The sequence below is a fragment of the Maylandia zebra genome, linkage group LG3, assembly GCF_041146795.1.
Source record: "Maylandia zebra isolate NMK-2024a linkage group LG3, Mzebra_GT3a, whole genome shotgun sequence".
Classification (NCBI taxonomy): domain Eukaryota; kingdom Metazoa; phylum Chordata; class Actinopteri; order Cichliformes; family Cichlidae; genus Maylandia; species Maylandia zebra.
This window is the reverse complement of record NC_135169.1, coordinates 63,513,343-63,534,382: the sequence shown is the minus strand read 5'-3', so window position 1 is coordinate 63,534,382 and position 21,040 is coordinate 63,513,343. Positions and strand designations below refer to the sequence as shown.

Genomic DNA, 21,040 nt, shown 5'->3' with positions numbered 1-21,040 from the left:
TCTGTTCCCATGTCCCACGTTTCATCGTTTCATGTCGAGTCAGCCCTGTCTCTCTGTTTCCTGTGTCTCCCCAGTCAGCCCCGCCTCCCTCGGGAACTCATGTGTGATACAGAGTAATAAACCTGACTACATTTGCTACACTCTCTTTATTACCTGTTACTTTAAAATTCATACACTAATTATGTCTGCCCATCTCTCTAATGTGAAGGTCAAAGGTCAACATCCCAGTGACATAAGAATAATCCCAAAGGGGCAAAGGCAGCGGTTAATTTAGCACATTTAGCATTAAGGGTACAGCAAGGATATACTTTTACTTATTGTGGCAGGGGTGTGGTCTCTGGCCTGCTGCAGTGGAGTGGGCAAATTAGGGAGACGACACCATCAGATCCCGAGCCCTCCATGTGTTAATCAAGAGACGGCTGCTGTGCTACATCCATAAATAATGAATAAATTAGGAGCTAAAGCTGAAAGGACAGTTTATTTGTACCATCTTCACGTGAACACATTCAAGAACATCACAGATGAAGAAACATTAAAAACTTCCACACTACATAAAGCAAGAAAAATAGTTTTTCTTTCAGGTGGTTTCAGAAAAACAGAAACATCAAACATCTCCAAGACTCTCTTTGAAAGAACTAAAAACCTTTGTTCTCATGGTCCAATCATGAGTGAACTCCCCGATGAAGCCTTGTGTGCTAAAACATGTCAGAGTTTTAAAGGTTAAACATGAGTTTCCAAAACGTTTTGCTGGAGAACAATGAACTATTTGACTGAGTTTCAATCATTTACAGACGAGCAAAACCAGGACAGAGAAAAAAGGACAAAACTGACTCAGTAAAACAACAGAAAAGAAGATCCCATGTAGATCTGTATTATGTAGAAGTTCAGCCCAGCAACAAGTTCAGTTCAACACAAGTTTAAATGATTCTATCTGAACTCTGTGGAGCCTGATCTCAAGCTTTTTGAGTCTGACCAGAGGATCTTTCTGTGTCTTCAGATTCACTGTGATCCAGTGATGGGAGTGATTTCAGCCCTGAGTGATCACGCTGATGTTTGCACAGAGCAGACAATGAGGTGAATGTTTGGGCACATTGGTAACAGTGAAACAGTTTATTAGTAACGTGGGATCGTTTGTGTGCAGAGTATGAACTGAGATTCCTGAAGCTCTTGTCACACTGGTCACAGCTGTAGTTTCCTTCCATGTGTGCACGTTCATGAATGTTACGATTATGTGAATGTGAGAAGCTTCTCTCACAGTGTCTGCACTTGTGTGGTTTCTCTCCTGTGTGGACTCGTTTGTGTGTTTTAAGCTGACCTGCTGTGGTGAAGGATGACCCACACTGATCACAGAGGTGCTTTTTAACCCCACTGTGAATCAGTTCATGTCGTTTTAACTCACTTGGTGTGGTGAAGCTTCTCCCACATTCTTTGCAGTATTTCAGTTTGTCTCCAGTGTGTCTACGTTGATGTACTTTTAGGGTCTTTTGCTGACTGAAAGTTTTTCCACAGAGGTCACAATGAAAGTCTTTCCCACCACCACAGTGATGACAGGGTTGAGAACTGGATCCATCTGTGTTGCTCTGCTTCTAAACAAAGACACAAAGACAGTGTAAGTCAGTCCTTCAACATTTGTATCCTGAACGTCGCCTGAAATAAAGAGCATCTCTGCAGACGTCCAACTACATTTGACTGTTTCAGTTAACACACTCAGTTTACTGGGCTGCAATAACTACAATACTACCACCACAATACTACAGTAATACTAAAATCATAACTGAAAGGAAAATCTGAATAATCACTCAGAGCTGCTTTTCCATGCAGTAGAATTGCTAACATGCTAACACAGTTTAATGAGCAGAGTTGTTCCAAACAGTCAGGCTAAAATGACAAGATAACAATATAAATACATACCTCACAGTAGCTGCACTTGTAGAGTCTCTTTCTGGTGTGGATCTGTTGGTGTCGTCTCAGGTCATGTGGAGATTTAAAAGTCTTCTCACACAGGTCACATTGATAAGGTCTCTCCTCAGTGTGGGTAAACATGTGTCGTTGTAAGTGTGCGTCTGTTGTAAACTCTTTGCCACACTGTTCACAGCAGTACACATCATGTCTGGTGTGAATGCGTAGGTGTTCATTTCGGCTCCCTCTCTGGCTGAAAGTTTTTCCACAGATGTCACAGCTGTATGCCTTAATTCCAGAGTGGGTAACTAGATGACTCTGTAAGTGGCTACTGTGAGTAAAAGCTCTGCCACACTGATCACAGCTGTACGCTTTAACTCCACTGTGGACGAGTTGGTGTTTTTTTAGGGAAACCTTGAAGGAAAAAGACTTTCCACACAAGTCACAGCTGAATGGTCTCTCTCCAGTGTGGATGACCTGATGCTGTTTTAGTGAAGCCTTCAGAGTAAACTCCATCCCACACTCGTCACAGCTGTATGCCTTAATTCCAGAGTGGGTAACTAGATGCCTCTGTAAGCTGCTACTGTGAGTAAAAGCTCTGCCACACTGATCACAGCTGTACGCTTTAACTCCAGTGTGGATGATTTGGTGTTGTTTTAGTGAAGCCCTCACAGTAAAACCCTTCCCACACTCGTCACAGGTGTGTTTTTTCTCTCCCTTTCTTCTGTGAGGTTTGTCGGCCTCCTGAGAGCGCTGACTTCTGGCTCCATGTTGGTCCTGCAGTGACAGAGATACAAACAGAGGCAGTGAGTGAAATGCAGTCATGGAACAAACTCAACCTTCAAACTCCATTAACACTAGTTTTAAACCTGAAGGTGGAGCGTGGCACCAAACACCTTAAAGGTCTCTTATCCCCACCTGCTGGTAGTTCTAACACATTACATCCAACCTGCTGTTAAAGATAATTCATGACTGTTCAAACACTAAAATCATGCCCATCCTTCCTGATTGTACACACACACACACACACACACACACACACACACACACACACACACACACACACACTATTTTATAATTTAGATTATTTTGTTGTTTCCTATTACATATTTCTATAATTTGTATAGATTTATACAGAATTATTCAGTGATAATAAATCCTATGTTTGTTTATTCTAAAGGAACCCCGTTAGCTTCCACAACAGATGTTGCTCGTCTTCCGTCAAATACTCACATAAAATATTACACAATAAAGTGGATTCAAGATATCCACATAATTTCACTCTTACATCCACAGTGAGGTTTCACAATTGTTCAAATATAAGCAATCAATAATAATAATAATAATATCAATAACATTGAGGCACATTACACAAATTTCAAAAACAAATCATGTCTTACAATATTTACAACAACTAAAAGCTCTGTAAATCGGCTTTTAAGTGTTCATTGAAGTTTTGAATAATTCTCTAATTTTTTAAGGCAACTTATCCCTTTTAAAAGTTGCTCTAAATGTAACAGTTTTACAAAACGTTACTTTTAACTCGAGCATTTACTAAATTGCAGCTTGTTGAAAACTGTGTAATATGATGATGTATTTCATCTGGATACTGCAGCTGAGCAGAATAAATGTGGTGTGTTTAACAGAATTGCTTTCTTTAGAACTACAAGTAAGCCATAGAATATTTTAGCCTGTACAGGAAGCCAAGAAAGGTTATTATGCATTTTATCAATATTAGTATAGTATGAACATCTTCACACTAATCTGGACGCCTTATTCTGGACTAACTGAAGTCTGTTAAGATCTGTCTTATTAGCTGCTGACCAAATGATTGAACAATACTCCAGATGAGACATTGCTAGTGCATTAATGACATCTTTCATAATGAAGAAGTGATACACAAAGAGCATTTCATAGCCATAGCTATGCCTTGTCGGCAGAGTTATGTGACATTAGTGATGTTTGTACTTTCAGCGTTAACTTGGTTTTAAAGCCTTTAAAATATACGCCGTTCAATAGTCGACCTTAATCTGACAGAGAATGTGATGATTTTGTGGATAATTAAAGTCAGTCATATATCCACAAACACAACAAGCTGAAAGTCAGTGATGCTGCTCGGTTTGCAGTCCTGAACATCACGGCACAAGCAGGATTCACTGCACTGTTAATGTTAGCTGTGTTATATTGCTGCCTCTGTTCGGTGGTGTCGAGCCAAACGCACTTTAACGTGTGTTTGAACGAGCTGACGGTTCACTCGTTAAGCTGAAAGAAAGATGCTTTAATCACAGCAGTCACACATGTGTCCACTGCACCATCTGGAACTCTTCTTGTTTACACTCGTAATAACACAAACACTAAATCCTGCTTCTCTGTGCTGTTGTGTAGCAGTGTGTACACCTGAGACTGTCACCTGTCTGTCTGTCCTGCACTCTCTCTCTGTTTCTTTCTCTCTGATTGTGGAATAAAAGTATGAACATGTGTTTATAAGTTACACTTGTGTTTGAATCCTGCAGCTTATCACACATTTGATTTCCATGTGTGACGACTGCAAGTGTCCAGAGTGAGGACAGACTGAGGGAGCCACTGCTGCACATCATCTGTGAGGCTTTGCACCCCTGATGATCCACCAGGACAAACTCAGCAGTGTGTGAGGAAGAGGAGGAGGAAGAGCCAGCAGCAGCTGACAGATGGAGAGAATAGACAGACTGTTCCCTGTTTGTGAAGGACTGCTAGGAAAGTTTAACATAACTGTCTGTGCTGAATCAGTCTTATTAGGTAATGTTCAAATAATGTGATCATCCCAGTGTTTCCAGTGTGTACTCAGGGCCTTCAAGTTACACACTATGAAAGGCAGCAACAAGTTTAATGTTCAGAAACCTAAAGTCTGTATCAGCAGCAGAATGGAGCTAAAAATAAATGTTGGTTTCAGTTCTATGAAGCTTTGAGTATTTTGGATCAGCAGCTGCTGTGTTTGTTGCATCATATTGCTGTAACTGTTTATATGCTTTATATATTCTGAGCTAAGTTGATCTATAGTGTTACATGATACACTCTCAGAAATGGAGGTACGAGAGAAGAACATTTTTGTACCTATAGGAACATTTTTTTTTAAAATGTTCCCTTAAAAGTACATTACTGGTCTTTAAAAGTCCAGAAATGCCCCTTTAAAGGTTCAATCTGAAATAAAGTACAAATCTGTATTATAAAATCTTAAGCAGCAACTTCTCCAGGTTCCAATATTTATGCAATTCTCAAACCTTTTGGCCACGACTGTATAACCTCTTCTGAAGTTTAGTGGATATTATACATGGTTATGCTCAGGATGTGTCGGCCAGTTTCCACTGGAAAAGCCTTTTGGTTAAACTGTCAGTGAGGAATTTGCATTTGCACTGTTACATTTTTATATAACTTTAATGCACATAAACAACAGCTGCTTGTTTCAGTGAAAATACATTGATGGGTTTTTAATAAAGTTGTGCAGCTGTAAAGTATTTTGTCTGGTGTCAATTATATCGTCAGCTACATCGTTATGGCAAATGTTCAGATGTATATGGTGATAAATATCTTTGGTCATATGGTCCTGCTCTGTCTGTCACCTTCTGTGTTGAGCTCATTGTTTCCTCTGTAGTGGCTGAGCTGAGTCCAAGTAGCTGAAAATGTTCCTCTGCTGCTCCGTCAGACTCTCCTCCTCCTGCTGATCAGCTGGGACACAAAACAGATCTTTGTTAGGCTCCACACTGCACTGAAGAGTCAAAGTGTCTCATATGTTCATCTGACAAGTAAAAGAACACATTTTTGTTTCCCGAGGTGGGCAACTTGTTGGAAACAAACACAAAAGGTTTGAACACTGATACCTGCCATTGCTGGCATTGAAAGATGCAACGCCAGCAATGTGGATTGTCAAGACTCAAACCAATCATCAAGCAAAGACAACAGGGATCATTTGTTTCTGTTTATTTAGCATTCACAGCATTTGTAGTTGCCTTCTGTGCAGGGGAAGTCCACGCACACTGTGTGGTACCGCCATCCGCAGAAGGTGCATTCAACCTCTGTAAGAGAAACGAGGTTGTCTGAGACTGAAATGATATTCACTAAAGAAGTGGTGATTTGTAAAACTTCACATTTTGATCCGGGACGTACTCTGCATGAAAACAAGCGCTCACTCTTCCTGCTCAACAAATGACAAGGGCGGAGCCTTATACCACGTGATACAGAAGCTGTGCCGTGTGATGCTAAAATTAGCAGGGAAAAAACAACGGAGAGCACGTCAGGGATGACGAGAAAGTGACAGGAGAAAATCCGTCCCGGTCAACCACCCAAACATCAATAACGGGAACCTTATACAGCGCTTCCCTATACACGTCGAACTCCCGCAGGCACAAAGACATCACGGAGGCTATCACTTATCACCTGACCAAAGATATGGCTCCATCAACACTGTGCAAAACGAGGGATTTAGGAAAACGATCAACACCCTAGACAAACGCTACACAGTGCCGTCCCGCAACTATTTTTCTATTGTTGCACTACCTGCTCTGTACACGCAGCGTCGAGCAACGGTGGAGACGGAATTTCAAGCAGGACAACATTTTGCTGCAACAACAAAACGTGAGACATTTGTTGTTTTATGTTTATTTATTGTTATGAGAGAATCATGATCTCAATTCTAAGCCAAAAAAATGGTGATTCTCATTTTATGCAAAATCGTGCAGCCCTAACATTAACACAAAACTATTGTTTCACCAGAGAAACACACATGAAGAGAGAGAGAGAGACAATAACAGCTACCAAACAGTCGTCATAATTCGTCACACAATGAGAAAAGGACAAATCAACAAGTAACAATGACTAATTAATATTAAAATCTGTAACATAATGTATTGTTTGGAGTTTAGTCTGATTGGTTCAGGATGACCTGCCATTATCCAATCACACGTCTGCTTACCTGCATCTTTTCTCTTTTTTCTAACCTGAGCACCTGATGGCTTTGAACTTTTGTTGTCCATCTTCCATTGGTTTGAATTTTGCGCTCCAGTACAAACACAAATCCCCCAACCCGAGGATCAGCACAATTAACCTAACAGACCTACACCTTAGTTCACAGATTCACTTTGTCTAAGGTTGATTTCTGGGATTTCACACAACCCAGGATTCAGATGGTGAATCCATGATGGGCTTGGATTTACATCATTATAAATGAAATGCGCTCTACTTGGAAGCAGCCGGCCCCGCCCCTTTTGACGGGTTGTGTGAGACTTTAAATCATCAAACTGTAAATTATAAATTTAAATTGTTATTGATCCTTTACCCCAAGTCCTAAAGTGTAGATTTATTTTCTTACTCTTCTTATATTTATTGTTTGTTTACTTGCACCGCTGTAACTGCAGCCTCGTCGTCTCGTCTCTCTATATGCTGGACTGTCTGTAGCGGAGATGACAATAAAGTTTACTTTGACTTCAGCAGCGCGCAGGCGCACCGAGGGCTCTCGCGCTCACTTTATAGAATTTAGAAAAAACATCGGTGCAGATTATAAGTCTGTATCATAATATCTGTTTGTTGTTTTTATTTTGTTTTGCGAGTTGTTATTAGATGCCGCTCCAGCCAGCCAGAGACTCCCCGCCCTCTCCTCCCTGTGCCGCCAGCAGCAGGCGCACCTCGCAAATGGAGGGCGCCCTTACTCCCAGCAAATGGCTGACAGAAAACCGATCGGTGCCTACGAATTTCCCAATATGCGCTGGCATGACGTCGGGGAAGCATGGGTACGACCGATTATTTTATTTTTTTCTTGCCCGTGATGCCCCCCCCCACCACGATGCATTCTATTGGTTTGCACACTTACACACACCCAGCTGTGGTTTCCTGTTTTGCTGGACTCTGGAGAGCCCCGCCTTTAACGCTCTTCTCTCACAGAGAGCAACAGAAAACTTGGAAAAACTCCAGATTGACTGAACTCAGTTCAAAGTTACCTTGACACCTTTAGATGTGAGACGTAGTGATGGTCCGCTTGAAGCTGACGCTCCGGTGCGTGTGTCAGAAAGATCAACGCGCTGCTTCAGAAGCACCGTGTCGAGGCTTGATTCGTTTGGCCAGAGTCACGTGATCAGTGACGTCTGAAGCTTCGTTTAGAACGTACCTTTTTTTAAATCGAACTTTATTGAAACACAATGAGTATACAACATACAAACAGATGAAGTTTACAAAAGAACAGAACATGAACATACAGAACCAGGAGTAAAAAAATGATGATATGAGTAGGCGAAAAAATTCAACATATAAATATTGTTCTGAGAGGCTTTTTGTTGGTTGAGTCTGAAATTGATTGTATGTACAATTCATATCCTTATAAAAAGGCAGAAATATGGTGTTTTATTAATAAACTTACATTTATGGATATAAAATAGCTAAAAGTATTAACAATTTTTTTATAAAAAAACATTTATCATTCTTCCTGGGGACCTTAAAGAAAAAGAATAAAACATTTTCCCATCGTAAAGAAAACTCCCTTAAAATATGGACAATAACAAAACTGCTAAATTCTTCCAGAATCTCTGTGTAGAGGAACCAAAAGAGATGTGCCACAGTTTCTGGATGATCCCCACAGAAAGTTCAATTAGTATTTATGTCTCTTTTAAATGTTACCATATAGTGACTGGCTGGGTAACATTTATGAAGAATTTTATATGAGATTTCCTTCACCTTGTTCACAATTAGATATTTATGGGATCATCCAGACTGTCTTCCAGGTGATATCTGGAACATGTCGGTTCCAGTAAGATATTCTATATATGGGAGAGACATGATATCTTCTTGGAATAAACTACGTATTCTCTTATTGCTGTTACCAAGTTCCTGTGAAAAGCAGATTTTTCCCACTGCTGACTCAGCTGGATCAGGGAGAGTGACTGAGGCAGATATTGAGATGTCAGTGTTTTTATATAACATTAAAGTCCCTGAGGGTATGGCACCAAGCACCATTGAGAATTCCCCAACACTGTTTGACAAGTTTGACGAGCATCTTGACTTTTGGTCTTTGGATATTAACAGTCCTGGATATGTGACTTCTTGTTTAACAGAAATGTTACAGAGAGCATTTGCAGTGCAGCCTTTAATTGCTAGTAATTCACATTTTTTTAGATTTCGACAAAAATCAAATGCCTCAGAGAAATCACTAATAACACTAAGGGCTGGACGGATTTGATTTGCATTCTTCAAGAAGAGTGTGGTGTCATCAGCTAGCTGGCTGATGATGAGCTCCTTATCAGCTGTGCTGATTCCTTGTATAACAGGTCAAATCTCGGGGTGGAGTCTTAATCATTTTAATTGAGCTATTGCCATTCGTGTACAAGGTTTTGATAGCTTTACAGAAAAATGCCAAATTTTTCCAAAGAGTGGAAAATAAATTGATGTTCAATTGTATCAAAAGCCTTTTAAAAATCCAGGAAGAGAATGAAGCTATAGTCAGATACCAAATCAGAGTAATCAAGTAGATCTAAAACCAGTCTCATGTTCTTAGAAAGGTGTCTGTTTCTCATAAAGCCTGATTGTGTCTCATCGATAATTGTGTCCAAGAACTCTTTCATTCTGTTAGCAAGTACTAAAGCCATAATCTCATAGTCATCATTGAGCAGACAGATGGGTCTCCAATTATCAATAAGAAGTAAGTCTTTGTTTGGCTTTGGAATAAGTGTTATGAGACCCTGAGTAAGAGTAGGAGGGAGGATGTTATTCTCTACACTTCCTATGAAAAGCTGCAGTAAGAACGGAGCCAGGAGATTAGAAAATGATTCATAAAACTCTGCAGTTAAACCATCTGTGCCGGGAGATTTGTTGGCCTTAAGTGCAGAAATAGGATTACAAACGTCCTCCACAGTCAGAGGGCTGTCACAGTGACTTCTATCTTCCACAACAATAGTTTTTAGGTTTTTAATATTATTGAGAAACAGCGTTGAGACATATATATATATATATATTCTACTTTTCTAAATGATTGACTATTTCAATGGAGAACCTAAATGACACGGACCCGTGTTTGTTATTACATATCTCTATTTTGAATGTGACAAGTCTATCATTGCCTGTTATTCATAGGTATTCACAGAGTTTTTGGCCTTTTTTCCTCTATAAAAGTTAATTGACTCTTTACAGTGGCCTGCTATGGTTAATAATAACATGTTCAGTCATGAGTGAAATCAAAGCTTTTCTTCACTTTAGCATTTAACATTCCCAACAATATAATGTGATACCTTAATTAAAACACAGCTAATAAAACACAATTTTCTTAATGCAAACATCAGTGACTCAACATTAGCAACCAAAGGGTTCAGTCTGCAGCTCACACTCATGTGAAGCTACAGCCTCCCCCTTTAGTCTCTGTCATCCTTCTGCTCCTGCACAAACAAAGCAAGACAAAACCTCCACCCTTCTTCTACAGGCTGGGTGAATTGTTGTGGACATTCACTAATCCTAAAGTCGGCACCGTTTTTGTCTCAGTATCAAGTCAGTTAAACTTTTAGTCGTCAGTCCGTCACAGTCCAGTCACATGCATACATCCACACACATTCATACCAGATATTGCTGATAATGGAGTCTCACGCGCAGCCTATTCGAGCCTCCATCACCAGCAAGATGATGTCATCATTTTAAAGGAAAACAGCTCCTTGTTTTTGGACTGGATTGACTCGCTGCAATCCTTTTAGGCTCAGGACTTCTCATGTGATCAATGTCCCATATAAGTGAATTTCTCCCAAGCCCATTATAATCATGGAGAAAAACACTTTGCCACTGTTTCCAGTAAGAATATTTTATAGCGCTTTAAAGTTCAACCTCTCAGGTCTGGATTAAAGAGCTGATTTGTTAAATCGGGAACTCACAAAATACCAAAATATCACCACCGGTGGATCACACCTCTCAGATGTTCTTATCTCAGTGCACTGTAACAAAAGCACAAACAAACGCAACCAATAAAATACTAATAAAGTAACAAATACTGGGGCCCATTGCAAACATGTCCAAGCATAAAACCATCTTTCTCTCTCTTAGAGAAAGAAAACAATCCAAACCTCACTGATAAAATCAACCTAGTGTCAAGCAAAACCCAAAAATCAACCAAAACTTCACCAGAAAGTTTTCCTCCCTCCCGGGACAATATTGTGCAGGAATACAGGCACCGTAACTCCTTTTGCACTGACAAAAACATGTTGGATTTACTTGATTCAATAGTGGACACTGGTTGCACACAAAGGTTTTGCTTTGGCAGAAACTTAAACAACTGAGTTAAATCAACACAACCTTTTCATATTCAGTAAAGCTGCATGTTGTGTTCATAAAACACGATTGAAACATGTTCAGATGGAGTAAGTTGAGCTCCTGGAACATTTTAATCCTTCAATTGAAATTGAATGGGTCTACAACAACTACCATCCTCCTATCTCTATCCTGGTTGCAGCAGGGCTGGGAAATAACCCTGAAGTGATAGGTTACCAGGCAGGGTACACCCTGGACAGCTCACCAGTCTATCAGATAGAAACACACAGCCGTTTACATTCATGGATAATTTAGCCCAGGACCTTCTTACTGTGGAGCAACAGCACTAACCAGCATGCCAACAATGGAGGAAATACAGGAAAGCTATGATTTCCTGTATTTGAGGCAGAATTATTTTGTTCTTGCCCTTGACAGGTTAATCCACAATAAATAGCAACAGCATGCATGTGGTGTGTGTGTGGTTGTCTGCCTCTTATAACTCCAGTGATTTTCCTGTAGTTTGAAATCTTATGCGGTGTTGACACAATAATTTGTTGTAAACCAGGAAATTCCCAACTGTGGTAGAAAGCACAGCTTAGCCTTAGCAAATGTTCAAAGAAAAGTCGTCACTTCCTGATTTCTGCTTCACTGATAAATATTGTCACACTGGGGTTTTTGCAAATGATATCAGTGAGCACTGTGTGGCAGCTGGAGTCAGACAACTGAAGCTCCCACAATCAAGACCACAAACAGCTTTCAAAGGAGATTTGAAGCTTTTCTGGCAGCAAGCTTCATGATTTATGGGACTGGAACTGGAACAGAAACTACCTGATCACCAATGGTGAGCTGGCATGGAATTATTTTTATGACATTTTATCAAAGTTATAAATAAGCATGCCCATTAACACATAGTGAGTGAGCATGTTGTCTTCCCACGCAGTGAACAGCGGACGCTAATGTTTTTGTCACTTTTTACAGAGTCAAACTCAAAGTAAGGTCAGTGCTTCCACGCTTTAAACGCTGCACGCTCACACTCTCTCCACACTCGATAGATTATCCATTGTTCATCTGCACACAGCTGCGGTTTTAGTAACGCAGTAACGCAGCGTGCTTACGGGAAAGTAACAGTAATCTAATTACCTTTTTTGCAATAGTAATCCCTCACTTTACTTGTTTCTTGAAAAAAGTAATCGGATTACTGCCCATCTCTGGTTGGAGCTGTGCACTTGTGGGTTCCACCTTGTGTACACGTTTATCTTTGCTGTGTGTACTTGTACCTCTGAGTGGAAGCTGAACTCTTGAGTTCGAGTATCGAAGCATCAGCTGTGACGTTAAAGTCCAAACAGCTCGTTCATTTGACGTGCAAATGAACGAAGGTAACGCCGTTTTCATGTGGATGTGTCACTGAGACACTTTCCACATCCACAGCTCACAAAATGGGAAAACTATAGAAGTATAACAATGAAGAAGTTACTATGTTACGGGTCCCAAGGATGAAGACCTCGATGACAAATATGTTACCTGTAAAAGCAGGTGAAGAGCAGAGTAAGGAAGACACGATGCGTCTCTGCTTTCCTCCAGAACGTGTCTGAGTCTGATTTATTTCACACAAATAAATGCTATAAAACACTAAACATGAGCTTTCAATATACTGTTCAGCTGGTTCCTCATTCACATCAATTACATTTACTTATTTCACAACATCAGTGAAATATACTCTTTTTAACTGGTTCAGTTTCTCAAGTTCACACTTCTTTCCATAACAGCTACATCCTTTTATCATATCAATAAACACATCACATTGTCTTCTGCAGTGTCTTACTGGCTAAACAGTTCTATTCAATAACAGCATTGGTAAATACATTACATTTGTTCCCTCCAGTAATTTACTGGCAAAATCACTATTTAGTGCATCATGAAACACAGCTTGTTGAATCAACCCATGAATGCCTCTGTTAGCTACACAGAGTTGCTCAGAGTGCTTGTGTTACACTAGCTAATCTACTCAGTCACTTTAACAGAACTATTAACATTCACATCTCACAGAACTGATTTGATTGGAGCATTACAACACGTTTGCACAGAGCATAGGAGCGCACTGACTCTGCTTCACGAGCGCTCCACCTAACGAGCGGGCTCGCGGTGCGGTCGCGCGGGACACTCCTCTGGTTTTCTCCCGTGTTTACATATAAATAACTTTGGCGGACCGCCTTAACTCTCCCATTCACATTAACGTGGGTAACCATGGTGACAATAAACAACATTTTCGGTGCGAGCACCGTGTACCGACCTGTAAAAGCAGGTGAAGAGCAGAGTAAGGAAGACACGATGCGTCTCTGCTTTCCTCCAGAACGTGTCTGAGGAAGCAGCGGAAGGTGGGCTCCACTTACTGCTCCCCGAAACCCCGGAGCAAGCACCAAAGTTCCGCCCTCACTGCTTTCTAACATAAAATGAATCCCTGTTACATGGATTTTCTATCCTCTTAAAGAAACTGAAAATAAATACATATAGCAATGAAAAATGTCCCGTTACATGAGTGTTTTACACAAAATAATATTAATGTGGTCATTCCCTCACAGGGGTGCCACAACTACACTGCTGTTTTGACAGAGACACAGTGTGTTTATCTAACTTGGCTGAAGCCAAAGTTCTCCAGACAAATTCAGTCTGTTTCTGCCAAGTGTGAACTCACTGGATGAGCGCCAGATACACAGAATCAAAAAGGGATAAATTACTTTTCTTATGTCATGTTCCCGTCACAAACTGGCTCAAGGAGAGGGGAAGCAGGAGTCCACAGATGAAATGTTCCTATAAATAAAGTGGAATTTATTCAAACTTTACCAAAACTTCAACACATCAAATACAAGCAGTTCAGCAGGGAGTGGATGTGTGTTGCATGTGCCAGGTGGATGCAGAGAGAGGCCAGGGCCACGTTCAAACCTGAACACGCTGCACAGTGTTTTGTTCCATTTGTTAGGGATGAATGAAATGCTTCCTTGAAAGGATGTGTGCAGTCACCAGTGGGCGTGGAAGCATGTGCGCCCTCATTTGGTGGGTGTGCAAGAAAAGTCATCCTGTCACACAGCAATGCCTACATAAATCACACCACTCTGCTTAAAATAATAATGTTTAGTGAAGCAGGTGAAGCAAAGGGCTGCTTTTAATAGGCTGGGAGACCCAGGTGTGCTGCTTTAGCTGCTGAGCCTCTTATGACAGAACAGCGGAGAGTGGTAAGAAGGGAGGAGGGGGTCTGGCTGTGTTTGTGAACGATAGATGGTGTAACTCTGGGCATTTCTCTATCAAAGAGACGCTATGCTGTAAGGACATTGAGCTGCTAGCGGTTAGCATGAGACTGTACTATCTACCACGAGAGTTTACACACGTGATTATGATAGCTGTGTATGTCCCGCCCTCTGCTAACGCTGCAGCAGCCTGTGAGGTCCTGCACACTGTAACCAGCAGACTCCAAACACAGCACCCTCAGGCCCTTTTCCTGATCTCTGGGGACTTTAAAGATGATGTAACCATTTAATTATGGTTACATAATTAATTATGTAATTAATTATGCAAAAATGTGTCTCCAATCAAAGCTCTGTAACTTCAGAGGTGATGTTCATATGTTGACTAATGGTTTTCTTTCATTTTTGATGTACTGCAGAATATTTGTATAAAATCCAGGCCAGGAAAATCTCCTTCATGTGTTTCTGTGTTTTGTCTTCAGCTACGTTGACACAAAGGCCTCTGCTGTGACGCTCACACCTTTGATAAAGTCTGGAGAGTGTCAGCTTCCTTTTTATAGATACAAAAATATGTAATGTTGTGAACTCTGGCCGCAGCGGCGCAAGAAAAAGGAGAATTACGGGAAGCACTCACAACAGGTAAAATCAAAATAACAAAGTAAAGTACGATAAAATAAAAACCAACAAAAGAACAACACAATATACTTCCCCGTACTGTTACTGCTAACCTCTGTTAACCTAGTAACTCTTACCTTCTAACTGACAGCTGGTCAATAAACGAGCTCCATAAACGCTCCATATTCACCTTTACATGGAATATAAAGGAAAAGAAGAAACACAGTGCTGTGTCAGCGTTAGACATATAGATATATCCTTGCTTTTAATACATTTGAAGGTGGGTGGGAGAGGTGCTTCTCCGCGTAGTCTACGGTCTCTTTGGGATCGGTAAAGCTTTTCCTCACATCACCATGGGTCACTAACAGCTTTGCAGGGTATAGCAGTCTGTACCTGACGCCGGTCATCCCACGTAGTCTTCCTCTCATATTTGCAAATGCGGCTCTGCGTTTCCAACAGAGGGAGGGAAATCTGGGAGGATGTTTATTTTAAAAACCCTTATACATCAGGTTCTTGTTCTCTGCAGCTTTCAGCAGAATTTCCTCACCAATGTGGTAGTAGTGCAATCTCAAGATGATGGGCCGAGGAAGATGACTTTGTTTGGGACGCTGGCGATTCACTCTATGTGCTCGATCGATGAGTGGCTTCTCCTCGAGAGATAGCGCCTCCGCCAACAGGTGTGAACCAACTCAGTCATCTTGGGTCCCTCTGTGCCTTCTGGTATTCCTGCAGTTCTTAAATTATTCCTCCTGGAGTGCCTCAAGAGCTCCACATCTCTCATCTAACTTCTTTACCTCCGCAGACAAACGCTCCACAGTGGCCTGGAGAGTGGCGATGGTGTCAGAGTGGTTCGAGGCACAGTCCTGCAGTTCAGTCAAAGTGTTATCATGCCTGGCCACGTCGCTTTTTATGTCCGAAATTGAGGGCTGGATGCTCTGGTTCAAGGATGATATCTCGCTTCCTATGGTGGTAGAAATCTCTAATATGCAAGTGTCCAGTGCTAGTTAGTTAGTTCTAGTTCTAGTGGTTAGTGGGGCTTTATTTGATGATTCTAGTGTGTGTTACATTGTTGTCATATTGTTGAGTCGCAGAGCTGCACAGTGTTACAGTTTCTGTAGAGTCTGGTATAAGGAACTCAGATCCCTCTGTGAATAATGTTCACTGAAACTGATCTGTAGTTAATGAACTAGTCAGGATTTACACTAGAGAATGTTTCTGCCATTACATGGCCTGTATTTGTAGAGCGCTTTACTCGTCCCTAAGAACCCCAAAGTGCTTTTTTGCCCAAGGACACAACGACCGAGACTGTCCAAGCCGGGGCTCGAACCGGCAACCTTCCGATTACAAGACGAGCTGCCAACTCTTGAGCCACGATCGGCCCACATATTGTTGTCTGTTGTTGCAGACACCAAGTGTTGAGATCCTGTCTCAACCTCCTACATTCTTCCAGCAGGTTACACATTATTTTTTGTATTTGGAATCAAATATATGTGTCAGTTGGGCCTAGTGCAGGGGTCAGCAACCTTTAACGCCCAAAGAGCCTTTTGGACCCGGTTCCCACGCAAAGGGTCAGGGTTCGGGAAAACACTGGGAGCCGCAAATACTTTGTGACATCTAAAATGAAGATAACACTGTGTATATTGTTTTTACCTTTATGCTTTGTGTGAACAACTACAGTGTGTTGCTTATGAAATCCATGAAGTGCTACAGAGAAAATTACATTTGATTTATGTAATGAACACATTTTGAGCTCTTAAAGAAATATAACAAAGGAAAGCTGAACTCCAATGATCCATGTAGCAAACACAAACTGTTATATCGCCTTTGGGCTTTTGGAGCCTTGACCTGACTTTTAAAAAATAATTGGAAAAAAGGTCTATGCTGCTACAAAATGAAAAATAGATATTTGCAATATTCTGCCTAAGTATGTATTTTATGTTGACATAATGTGGATCCAAGATCCATAACTGGCCTACCTGGGGCTGAAAGTCTCCATAAATGCAGGCGTTTCGGCGGCTACACCGGCTTCCACGAGTGTGACGCTTATTTTGAGAAAATAATAGAATATAAATGTATTTTTATATTCCAATATCACAATAATCTTCCAATGTAGAACTACAAGTTAAAAAAGAAGTAACATAAATCAAATCCACTTCAGCTAAATACTTCTCATTTATTTCCATCTTACATGCTGTGACTGCAGCCATTCCCACATCTCTGTGAATGGGACTCATGGACATGGATCAGTGGTTGTTGATCAATGGTCCTGAGAATCTGCATAATTAAGATGAAGGAACGGAGCTCCCAGCCCATCGTTCCTGCAGCTGCTTTCAGTCTTTATGCAAATGTCCTGTTTGTAAGACTGAAACCTGCAGCTGAGACTGAAGACGTCACCTGATGATGACGACACGTTTCTCCCACAAAACGCTGCGTCCAGATGAACAGAAGCAACAGACTCACTTTCCTGGATGATTGAGATGCATCAAGACTTCATTGTGTGTTACTTCTCATTCAGCACAGACACATTATTCCTGTTAGGTCATGTCAGCTGTCACTCAGTACAAGCACAACTGTGAACAACACAAACTTCTCTTCAATGTGTCACAGAAACACTAAGTGTGAGAGCCTGTATGACACACAGGACAGACTGTAAGCTCTGCTGGCTGCACAGCACTTTGTAGCAGTTTTCCAACATGTCCTCCACCCGTGATGTCAGTGGTGGGACCCCAGTCACAGCACTCAGCACCACCTCCTTTAAATGGATTTTATAGCAGTTACTCCCGTTACTCGGTGCAACGCTTCTTAAATGTGTTTTTGCAGGATAGAACACAGCAGGTGGTGTAGAGAGGACGTCAGCTGACGGAGCAGAGGGAGGCAGACTGTGGATAAATGACAGAGTGAGAGGAGAGCAACCATGACAGAAGCACAGGTGTGGCAGATAGAAGTGGCTTTATAGACACTTATTGTCAGTCCTCGTGCATGCTGTGGAAATAAGTGTCTGTGTCATGAGGTGACATGTGAGCTTATCTTTGGTCAATAAAGCTGAACGACCAGTTTTCACTTTGCTTGTTACGCTTGTTTAGTGACGTCTGGGTTTCTGTGGAGCCCGAATTTTGATGAGTTCTGGTGAAATCATCTGAGATCATCTGAGCATCGGTGAAGAGTCAGCAGAGAAAGTGTGGGACAGAAGTTTGCTTTGGACACATGGACTGAAATCAAAAAGTAACAAACAGGATTTCCAATGGACAGTATGGAGAAGTGAAAGTACACAAAGGCTGTGCTGGAACACGTGTGTTACACTTTTTGACAGCTGAGAACAAAACACAATATTTTGCATCATCTCTGCAGTGTCTCTTCTTTCCTCTGCTGTTGTGCTTTTAGCTCCAAACTGTTTCAAATGGTTTGTCAGCAAGCTGACCTCTGACCTCTGCAGTACTAACTCCTGACCCGTACAAAGAGCGGGCGTTTCTGACCTTTGACCTGCAGCTGTATGTCTCTCAGTCTCAGTTCTTCTCTCCGTCACTGATGGAGCAGGTGTAGTTGCTGCTGACAGTCAGTCGTTTGTTTTCTCAGAGTGAGGCTGAAGTCTGAACTGTTCAGAGCATCAGGTCTCATCAACGTGCGCTGCTGTAACGCCGCTTTGTCCTCTGAGATCACCAGGTATGAAACCTGAGTGCTGACAGAGCAGCATGTTCCCCCTCATTCACCTCCACCACCACAGCCAAGGCATGCTGGGAAACTGAGGACACACAGACGGAGAACTGAAGTGTCTGCTGTGTGTTCATCTCAGAGTCCTCACAGGTGACACATTAGCTCCAGAACACCAAGCCAGGTGTTTGAAGCCTGACAGGGATTCTTCCCATCCAGAGGGAGGATTTAGCTGCACAACAATGAACATTAGTGTGTAGTTTAGAAACACAGACTGTGCCTGGACTGCATCTAGTGAAGAAAAGTGTTACTGCGAGAGAACCAGGCTCCTTTAAAGCAGCTGATATTAAGGTTGAAAAATCAACAATAAGCTGATGTAATCAACGTTTCACAAAATGGTCAGCAGCTAAAATCTGGAGCCGTTCTTTGGTGGTAATTAACAGTTTGTTCTTGTTAGCTAATTATGTAATTAAAGGTAGCAGCAGAAGCCTTGTGTTGAAAGCCCATTCACTCACACATTCACACAGTATGTGTGTGTCTGTGTTACACTGTGGACATCCCTTCTGTTGGAGCGCCATCTTGTGGCAGGTTTAAGAAATGTTCTTCTTGTAAATCCAAACTGATGCACCTCCATAGCAGACTGTGGAGGCTTTCAGTGACATGAAGACTTGATTTATACTGTCATATTCTCCTGTTACACAAAGCACAGCATGCTGAACATGGATGAACTGAAACTCCCAGCATCTGACTGAGGAAAAGCACAAATCATTCTCACACTGACTCCTGCTTGATTTTAGATTTGCTTTCAAATCCTCACACTTTCATATGAAGCACTAAATGGCCTCCAGACTGTTTATCTCAGCTTCCTGTCAAACACACTGCTGCTCACACCGAGGCTCAGTTTACTCCTCCAGCCTGGCTTAACCTGCTGTCTGTTAAAAACAGTCCCACACTCCTCTGTTTAATCCTTCTGATCAGACTCTTTGATTTTGTATTGTTTTTACCTGAAGTTGTGTTTTTGACATGGTTCTGTCTGTGAAATAAAGCTCACACACACACTGCTACAGTCCTTCATACACTTAGAAACGAAGCTGCTCCTTTCCTCAGTGCTGACACATAAAGAAGAGTTGGTTTTATATCCAACACGTCTCTGTTCCAGAAAACAGCTTCAGCAGCCTCTGAGTCTGAACTTGGAGTTGGTTATAAGCCACAGGCCTGTGTGCACAGCAATGAGGAAATATAATGCAGTAAGTGAAACATGGATGTGTGGAACAGATTATCCCAAAGGTTGATTCTGTTCATCTGGACGTTCTCAGTGAAACATTTGGTCTCTCGGTCAGGTGACTCCTTTAGTCTCAGCTGACTGCAGCTTTCCAAACCTTTGTCACTGGATCACTCACTTCATCTCCAACGTGTCCCTGACACAGACAGCTGGAGCCGTTACAGCAAAATCATTGATCATCGTTTTTAGAACATTAGCTGGTGTTGGTGGGCAGGCTAGCAGTGCTAATTGTTAGCACTAGTTCTGCTGCTCTCCCTTTGTCTCTGTTATTGTTGGTCTTTAGTGAACAATAGAAAGTGTCTTCATGAGACTGTTGCCTAATGTTCAAATGTAGATAACACCACCTGCACCAACCTGTTACACAGCACAACCCTCTGGTGTAGCTTTGGCTGGAGCACATATTGGCAGCTCCAGTGACATCACCACTCCATGGTGACATCATCTCTACAGACTGTGGCTGTTACATATCCTCACCTGGTAATAATAAGACTGTCCTCAGCTGCACACAGCTCCAAGATGAACAAACTGAAGTAAATACAAATTAGAGTTACGATAGATTGAAATCTTGTAATCAGAGCTAATTCTTAGTGAAACTCTCACAACATCATATCATGATCCTGGGTTAGTGTCTCGGTCTCAGATCACAACATCAGCACAGGCTTGGCTTGGGTGAGGTATTGAGTGGTTCTTGTCCATGACAGCTGCAGGTACAGTGCCATCAGCCATGCTGCACCACATGTCTGCCCAGGAACATTAGTGTGGCTGAGTCTCATGTAAACATTGTGCTAAAGTGGTGGGAAAGTGGCTGCAAGCTGGCTGCACTGTGTCCAATACTCTCAGTATGATATCCACAAACCTCTGAGTGTCACAGAGTGGGCCTGTGCTCAGCTCACTGTGCCCCATTCAATTCTACTTGCATAGTTTTACAAGTAAAATTAAATATACAAGTTGCTCAATGATAAGTTATTGTAGTAACAACTAAGTCCATGGTCATTATTTGTTAATAGTAGCTTAAAGCTTCTGCACCAATCATGGAGCAGCAGGTTTAGAGCATGTGGATCTACAAAAGTAAGTCCCAGTAAGATGGGCTGAGCCTTACATACTAGAAGAAACA

At 41.6% G+C, this 21,040-nt stretch overlaps 1 protein-coding gene across 2 annotated transcripts; it reads right to left on the bottom strand.

Annotated features, from left to right (window-relative positions):
- Positions 1-518: 518 nt before the first annotated feature.
- Positions 519-12,729, bottom strand: LOC143416631 (uncharacterized). 2 transcript variants are annotated; one of them, XM_076882071.1, is made up of 4 exons: positions 12,664-12,729; positions 5,496-5,601; positions 1,912-2,676; positions 519-1,586 (listed from the first exon to the last, which is right to left on the bottom strand). In XM_076882071.1, exons 2-4 carry the CDS (start codon positions 5,511-5,513, stop codon positions 954-956), a joined length of 1,416 nt encoding a protein of 471 aa, XP_076738186.1. In that variant the 5' UTR covers positions 5,514-5,601; positions 12,664-12,729; the 3' UTR covers positions 519-953. The 2 variants fall into 2 exon arrangements, with proteins under 2 accessions (XP_076738186.1, XP_076738187.1); XM_076882072.1 differs by lacking the exon at positions 12,664-12,729 and adding an exon at positions 7,866-9,604.
- Positions 12,730-21,040: the final 8,311 nt, after the last annotated feature.